Below are 8,526 nucleotides of genomic sequence, written 5' to 3'. Positions count from 1 at the left end.
AGGTGGGGCCTTGGCGGGGGAGGGGGGGAGGGGGGGGGGGATCGAGCGCCATCATGTGGAAAATGGGCATGGCCGAGAGCTTCGAGTTAACTAGGGTGATTGGCCTGAGGCGCCGCCGCATAACTTCTCCCACGTCTCCAAGTCTTGCCGTGGAGAGGGCAGTTACCGGTCAATTGATCGTGGATGCCAACGCCCGTGCCATTTTCTGTGCGTCTTCCTTGTTCAAGGATTTCTTCCTGTTTCTGTTTGAGTAGCGATTGATCCATCTCGCCATCGCTACGCGCGCACGACGGGAGAAGTGATAAACAAAACACAACTAGTACTATAGTTATTAGATCGTGATTGATGGCAATAAGACAAAATCAGAAACAAGACGGACAATCCCCTAATCCAATTTCCTCTTTTACGCATGTATGCATGCCCGTCGATTTTTGCCGTGGACGGGGTTGTGGTTGATCGAATCAGCAGCAAAGTGCTGATAACATACGTGTGATGAAAAGATGTACTGAATAGACACCTCTTTCCAACTGACACCTCGTAGGAGGGATCTTTAATTTCTCAACAGAGAGAAAGAAAACGCTGGGGAAACTAGCCACACTTTTGTACAGTACATAATGAGCCCTAAACAGAATTACCTATTACAGAAAAGAGGGTTTTCAACTTCTCATAAGCTCGAAAACAGAGGACCATCCTCTCGCCGTGCCCGTCGCGTCGATGGCGGCTCTTCCCACGGCTCTGTCACCATTGACTCAATCGATCGTGCCGAGTGCAGCGAGCGGGGACGTGCGCCATGGCGATGCTCTCCACCTCGTCGCCGGGGGAGCTCCGGCGGCTCCCCGGCGGAGGAGGGGCACCGGCTGCCCGCTCCGCCAGCGTGTGGACAAGCCCGAAGGCGGGGCCTCATGATGCGGCGTTGAGATCCTCGACGCTCGCATTTCCAGCGACAAACGCCCTCAACGCCGCCAACCGTGGTGGCGCGATGGACGACGAGGCGGCGTGTGCTGGCGCGGTCGACGAGGCGGCGGACGAGTGTGCTGCCGCGGTGTACGCGGATGTTTCGTACTCTCTCGACCAGGTCATCGGTGTAAAAGATTGAGTGCGATGGCTAAATGTGTAAGTTCACATTTCATAGCAATAAAAGTATTGCAACTTGCAGGCAAGAACATTCTTTCATGAACAAAATGCTAGTGGATTTGCAACGCGAATCCTGATATAAGTATCTAGGGAGAACATGAGGCTTCTCATAGCTTAGCGACTCTCGGCCGTCGGATTGATTTTTTGATGCGATTTTGACCGTCGGATCTCCCTTCCGGACGATCTGGGCCGCCGGATCGAAAACAGACACTGCTACAATGAATAGTTCCCTCTCGTTTGTGCCACCGACTGTAATTTCGCTGCCCCGCCGAGGGTATTTCGGTCATTTCGCGTACTTGTATAAGTGCAGCCAGTCAACCTAGCCGCCACCTCCCGCGCACACGCGCCCTGCTTCATCCTTGCCTCGCCTGCAGCTCCTCTCCTCTGCGCCGCCACCGCCCGTCCTCCTCCTCTCCTCTGCGCCGCCGCCGCCCAACCTCCTCCTCTCCTCTGCGCCGCCGCCGCCCGTCCTCCTCCCCTCACATCGCGCCCGCACGGCCCTGCTACGCCGCTGTCTCTGTTGCCGTCTGACCTAGATGCGGCTAGAGTTCGTCGGCGCCGCACACGGAGGAGACGGGGCGAGGAGGAGCACGAGCCACCGCAACCACCTACCCGACGGTGCTGTCATGGTTGTCGTCGTTGTGACCTACAGGTCTCTCTCTCTCCCGCGTTCCTCTTCTTCCTTTCCCTTTGGTTGCCAGCTCCTGACCCTACTCCTCCCGTGTTCCCCTGCAAGAGATAGAGAGAGGGATTTGGAAAAAGGAGACGGGAGCAAGATGAGAAGACGAAGAAGAAGCACTGCCACCTCCGTCCCCATCCACTGCTGGGCTCTGCTTTTCATCCCAAACTTTTCACCTCCACGCCCCTGCAAATTTCTCCATCCCTTTCTTACAGGTACCTACACTCTCTCCTCCTGCTGATTAACCTGCGCTCCCTTTCATGCCCTCCTCTTCTCTGATTTAATCACTAGAATTTCTTATCTTTGTCTGTGCAGATTCTTTTGGTGTATGCCTACAAGTTGTTTGATGAAATTTCAAGCAGGAAGGTTAATTCCATTTTATGCCCTCTTGTGTGCTGTCCAGGTCTTTTTTTTGGGTATCAAGGATAATTTACCTGTACAATATATTTCCTGGTCATGTGACTTGCCTATGCAAGATATAATTGCGCTAGATTTAATATGGTTGCTTCCACGCGCAAGTCAGCATTTAGTGAACTGCAAGTTTAAATCATGACAATGTTCTATGCTGAGCAAATCCATCCTTTGCAGGTATGCATGGTAATGTTAAAGAGGCCCCTTATGCTCCTGCAGGTTTGTGGGTGATTCCCTGTTGGGTTTTCCTGTGGTAGATTCTCTGTTGGTGAAGACTGGTGCAATACTTCCTGGAGACATATGGTTTCAATATTCAGCACACTACATTACCCTGTTACTTTTTGTGTAGAAATAATAGGTTATATCTTCTGCTTTCTACCATAAGAAATGATAAATCAAGGTGGATAATAACAGGTTATATCACAATAGTGATCAAAGGGAAGAGAAGTACTTTTGCAAGTCATGCGTGGAATTTTATCAGACAAATTTATATTCTTCAGATGTGTAATCCTATTTTTCTGAGATATATGTATTTCTTCTTGCTCATTCTTTTGGGCTTAGGGGCAGTAGAATAATCAGAATATACCTGAAGTGTTTGTACCATCTGCATACACTTTAGCTCAGAATAATAATGTGCTTCCTCTTACTTGCTCTGCTTTAATAATGTACATACATCAGTTTTGATATATATATAATTGGTAGCAGATAAACAATATTAGTTTTCCAGTGAATGATTTTAGATTCTTCCATGAAAGCATCTCCCCCCTTTTTGCGATTTCCGTTTCATGAAATGAGTTACGATGACTGTCGTGATATGTTTCTTCTCTGAATATTTATTACCATGAACTCGAGTATCCGGTGTGTGTAGTTGTATACCTCCTTTTTAGAATTGGATGAACACCCATAGTTCAGTTTGGGCTCATGCAGTGTGTGTTTTCTCGAATGCTTACTCTTGATGCTTCGTGTGATTCAACATCGATAATTTCTTTTACTTAGTTTTTATGCATTTTATGTATTGTTTGTTGTCGAATAGATTCTGAACCGATGTACATGAACAAAAATAGATGATAATGTATCGATAAATTCCAATTATTTATGCATGATCATTTTGCTAGGCGACAAAGGAAAAACCTGAAACTAATTTCCGTTTAACATAAACTCTAATATCTATACTGTACATACATTTTAGACATGTATATTTGTTCACCAACTATTTATTTTCTGTTGAAATGAATGGTAATACTCGATTTTCAATTTCCTAAATCTATATTATTCTTCTGTTGATAAAAATAATATTGGGGCACACCACATACTAATTCACTCAGTTTAGGTCTGTTTCCTTTGAGATTCACAAACAAGTGATGTAGAATTGATCCGAATTTTAAACAGACCTACACTTGAGTTTATGACTGCTTTTTATGTATTATATTCTTTTACAGGAATGCATCCATAATCTTGGTATAAAATTTATCTCGATGGCTCAGAACCTTCAAATGGCATGGGTGAGATACAGTTTGCTGTATTCGGATTTTTTTCATCATCACAGGCTTGCAAATTTTGGTTAAAATGCCAGTGTGTATTTTATGTTTCCATTTTCCATCAATTCATCTTGTAGAAAAACCGTCGCCCAAATGCATATGGAGTACTCAAGCTGAACAAGCCAATTGGATGGTAGAATATGCTATCAGGCTTAAAGTTTATAGTGAGGTTTGAAGAGAAAATATAGAAAAGTAAGGGCCGAAGGTAAATAGAAATATAGAATACTGAAATGTGTTTAACTAAACATCAAGCATTCATTTGTGCACTTCCTCATCTAAAATAATCATATCAGTTCTATTATCCTTTATCTCACATTCTCACAAGTGCACTGTGCCAGTCAGTGGTCCTGCTATCTGAACTTCATTGCTCTTATTTTGGTTCATTTCTTTGCAACATTTTATTCCTATTGTAGCCTTCAATCAGTTTTAGCCTTTTGAATCATTCTGTATGTTTAGCCTTTAATCAGTTTGCATTTCCCCCTTATTTTGATACATTGCTCTACAACAGTTTATTCTTATTGTGTTACAGGTACTTCAATTGTAAGTGCATGCTTACGGAGTTCTATCATGCACAATCATGTGTGCACATCGGTCTATCCAGAAGATTAGCTCGCGACCCTCTCCGCCGGCTCCCCGGGGGTCGCATCCGGCTTGCCGCAAGTACACCTACGCCGCCGCCTCCCCGGGGGCCGCAAGGTGAAGTGGACGACCGGGGAGAAGGCATGTGGCGGGGGGCAGGCTCTCAAGTGGGAGACAGAGCTCGCCTCCCCCAACGACGACAACTTCGACCTCAAGTGGAAGTGGGAGGCCAAGTCCAAGCCTGGCGCCGTTGGCAGGCCAAAACCAAGTGGGGCACTGAGGAAGCCAACAAGGATGACAAGAAGAAGCCGGTGAGGAAGTGTGTCCAGAGCAAGGAGATCCCCGTTGGCTGGACGTCCAGATCGAGGTACTCAACCTAGCCCTGAATAGAATGCCTCGTGACTCCACCCCCGGCTACACCATTTATTATCTATCCTATTGTGATGTGTGTTTTATTCCTCTCACATGCATTCCTTTTTGCGCTTTATGTGATTCTGTTTTTGTTCTAATGCATGCAATAGACTTCATTTGATAGACGCAATAATAGGAACTGGCTTCTATGGTGTACGAGACAAGCTCAAGCACTACAAGGACACAATGGGCATTTTCTAATGAGTTGTGGAAATAGGGCATACCATTAAGTATTAGAACCATCAGAAGGTAATGATGGGGCAAAACTTCTCTAGGAAAGGACTTGCCATCCCCTTCCAATACAACTCGGCGTCACCGGGTAAGACGCTGATACATTACAAGGCAGATCTCAGCTGAACTCTCCCTCCCCGCCCTGGAGTCCAAGCGTTTGTGGCCTACATCCGTGAGCTCCATGTCTCCGTCCCTCCACCGAGCAGCGGCACACACACAAGGGGATCAAGCGCAACCAAATGGACGATGCTCCTTCCTGCCACACCCATGTGTCCCGTTCAGGTGGGTGAGATGTCACTTTTCGTTCTCTTTCTCTAAATTATTTTACAAGCTGGTAGAACTTGCATACTCGTAAGGCCATAATATAGGTTTCTTCGACCATTCTTGGTAACAAGATAAATTTAGAATATATTCATGAGAACTTTTTAGTTCCAAGAACTATATATGGTTTAGAACTATACAGCTACACACATATATTTAGTTCAGAGCAATATATGTTAGATCAGATAGCTGAATTAGTTAGCTACAAACATTTGATTTTGCTCCCTGGTTCATTCAGTAGGTTTAGTTCCAATAGTATTTTTCACAAAAATACACAAGCAAATGTATTAGTGTTCTCATTCAGGTTCTCATTGCCTCTATTTGTTTGCATTTTTTTGTGTTGCCATACAGATTACAGGTTGCATGTATGAATATCCAAGTGGGATGCTTGATCTATTTACTGAAACAAGACGTGTTTATATATGTCAAAATGTCTGTTGGAGAGGCACGAAAGCGCAAAGGTCGTGATGTGTAAGGATTTAATCAAGGAGACAACCCGGTAGAGCTATCAAGTGTTAGGGTATAGCCTAACTAAGTAGGTTTATTATCTCCCATTGCATCTCTCTTGATCAAGACATGCCATGACCTGGTTTATTGTATTTGTTATGTTATAATGGATTGTCTTGGCTTGCTTTTGGACTAAAGCCTTTTGTAGTTGTCTGGATCAATTGCTATGTACTGGATGTGTATGTATCGATGCAATGCTTCTGATATAAACTTGATATATTAGATTGGTAAACACAACTACATTATGCTATTTTTTATATTTACAATGCTTCAATGATTGTATTACCGGATTGGATATAAGTATACCCGGCAGCGGTGCTGCCGGGTGCGGCAAGCCGCACTTCCTATCTTAGTCCATGTATGGAAGACCACGATGAGTGGCGGGGCAGTAGGAGATGGCCTTAGCGTCAGGGAAAAACGGATGCTGTTATCTGCATTAGAGTAGTTTGGCATCATTCATCGATTGTCTATTTTTCTTTTGAAACATTCATCGATTGTCCTTTTTAACTGGGAGGTACTGTGTCCAGGGGGTTGGCAGGGCAATCTGGTGTCCTTTTAACTGTGCCCAGGTGCAATCTGGCGTACTGTGGATAGAATTATACTCCATTTTTTTATTTGTGATTGTTAGCTGAGGCGTGGATGAATGGGTCATGTACAATCGACAGAAGTTTAACGTAAATCTTTCTTTCTTAAGGGAGTAATTTAACGTAAATCGATCGATGATGACTGATAATTGGACTGAGGCAATGGGCATAATTAAACATAAAGTCAACATAATAAAACATTAAAATGTCCGGTCAATTGCCGGCAAAGTATACTTAAACTTAATTAAACATAAATTTAAAACTAAAAAAAGACTGCCCGCCAACGTGCTGCCCTATGCGTCGTCATCCGGGCCGGTGAGGTCGACAAAGTCCGGCGGTGGCCCTGCCCACGGGAAAGCCTGCTGCCACATCGCCCGTGCCCCCTCCTCCGCGGTCTGCGGCGCAGGCGAATCTGCCGCGCGACTCACGTGATCCTCCTCCTCGCGTGCCCAACGCGCCGCGCGCTCCCCCTTCTCGTGCTCCTGCTGCATCCGCCGCTCGCCGTCCTCCTGCTCCTCTGCCAGCGCGCGCTGCCTCTAGTGCTCGAGGCACGTCGCCTCCTGCTCTAGCGTCGCGCCCGGCGTGACGGCCAGCATGCTCACCCACACGCAGAGGATGCAAGTCCATGCGTACGTAACTCTCCTGGATGGGTAGTTCCGACGCGGGCTCTGCCTTGGGCATGGTTGGCGCAGGTGAAAGCACAAGTGCTCCCTGGGTGATTTTGGTAATTAATGTCAACATATCTCTTGTTGGACTAATGCTTCTACCTAGTATGTTTCAGATAAGTTCAACAATGTAGTGGCTTGGACAAGAGGATGTGGAACCCCTTCAAGATGCTAAGGACAAAGGATTGGCTCAAGCTCAAAGCCCAGGACTCTACATTTTTCTATTTTAAGTGATCCAAGATCACATTGAGTCTATAGGAGAAGCCAATACTATTAAGAAGGGATGAGGTGTTGCTTAATGGCTTGCTTGCTCAAAGTGCTTAGTGATATGCTCCAAAGCCCTCAACTACTTTCTCACTTCCACATATGTCCTAATCCAAAAAGTCCAACTCGGCCCCATCGATTCTTTCCATCCGGAGCCACCGAGTTCAGTTGACATAGCCACTGCCAGAAACCCTAATCAGTTCGGTCTCACCGATGGGATCTCGGTCTCACCGAGATGGGCTTGCAAACTCTCAGTTGTCTATTGCAATAGTTTCGGTCCCACCGAGTTTGCTTGGCCAACATTCTGTTTCACTTATTACCCAAATCGGTCCCACCGAGTTTGAGTAATCGGTCAAACCGAGTTTTGGATTTACCCTAACCCTAGCACATCGGTCCCACCGAATTGATCAAGTCGGTCCCACCGAGTTGATCAAGTCGGTCCCACCGAAATGCCTAACGGTCACATTATGAACCAAATCGGTCAGACCGAGTTCTCTGAATCGGTCCCACCGAGTTTGGTGATTTGTGTGTAACGGTTAGATTTTGTGTGGAGGCTATATATACCCCTCCACCCACTCTTCATTCGTGGAGAGAGCCATCAGAACATGCCTACACTTCCAATGCATTTTTTTCTGAGAGAGAACCACCTACACTGTGTTGAGGTCAAGATATTCCATTCCAACCACATAAATCTTGATCTCTAGCATTCCCAAGTTGCTTTCCACTCAAATCTTCTTTCTACCAAATCCAATCCTATGAGAGAGAGTTGAGTGTTGGGGAGACTATCATTTGAGTCACAAGAGCAAGGAGTTCATCATCAACACACCATTTGTTACTTCTTGGAGAGTGGTGTCTCCTAGATTGGCTAGGTGTCACTTGGGAGCCTCCGACAAGATTGTGGAGTTGAACCAAGGAGTTTGTAAGGGCAAGGAGATCGCCTACTTCGTGAAGATCTACCCTAGTAAGGCAAGTCCTTCGTGGGCGACGGCCATGGTGGGATAGACAAGGTTGCTTCTTCGTGGACCCTTCCTGGGTGGAGCCCTCCGTGGACTCGTGCAACCATTACCCTTCGTGGGTTGAAGTCTCCATCAACGCGGATGTACGATAGCACCACCTATCGGAACCACGGATAAAAAAATCTCCGTGTCTCCAAATTGCGTTTGCACACTCCAATCTCATCTCTTTACATTCTTGCAACTTGC

The 8,526-nt window shown here is 46.0% G+C and overlaps 1 protein-coding gene and 1 long non-coding RNA gene across 2 annotated transcripts; both read left to right on the top strand.

The window, feature by feature from the left end:
- Positions 1-790: 790 nt before the first annotated feature.
- Positions 791-3,726, top strand: LOC123159094 (translation initiation factor IF-2). Its single transcript, XM_044576902.1, has 5 exons — positions 791-1,075; positions 1,445-1,786; positions 1,877-2,028; positions 2,129-2,179; positions 2,402-3,726. The coding sequence occupies exons 1-5, from the start codon at positions 791-793 to the stop codon at positions 2,412-2,414; spliced, it is 843 nt and encodes a 280-aa protein (XP_044432837.1). The 3' UTR covers positions 2,415-3,726.
- A 6-nt stretch (positions 3,727-3,732) lies between these two features.
- On the top strand, positions 3,733-6,033 carry LOC123181746 (uncharacterized). The gene is made up of 4 exons (XR_006491880.1): positions 3,733-3,954; positions 4,292-4,708; positions 4,863-5,265; positions 5,656-6,033. It is a non-coding gene; the product is annotated as an uncharacterized lncRNA (long non-coding RNA).
- The last annotated feature ends 2,493 nt before the right edge of the window (positions 6,034-8,526 follow it).

This window comes from Triticum aestivum, chromosome 1D, assembly GCF_018294505.1.
Source record: "Triticum aestivum cultivar Chinese Spring chromosome 1D, IWGSC CS RefSeq v2.1, whole genome shotgun sequence".
Lineage (NCBI taxonomy): Eukaryota > Viridiplantae > Streptophyta > Magnoliopsida > Poales > Poaceae > Triticum > Triticum aestivum.
The sequence above is the reverse complement of the archived record's forward strand: the minus strand, read 5'-3'. Positions and strand labels throughout refer to the sequence as shown.

Bases quoted from the DNA above. Each gene is read 5' to 3' on its own strand.
- LOC123159094 (XM_044576902.1), top strand. From the start codon at position 791: ATGGCGATGCTCTCCACCTCGTCGCCGGGGGAGCTCCGGCGGCTCCCC. The intron at 1,076-1,444 runs GTCATCGGTGTA...GTATAAGTGCAG, and splicing joins TTTCGTACTCTCTCGACCAG to CCAGTCAACCTAGCCGCCAC. The intron at 1,787-1,876 runs GTCTCTCTCTCT...TGCAAGAGATAG, and splicing joins GTCGTCGTTGTGACCTACAG to AGAGAGGGATTTGGAAAAAG.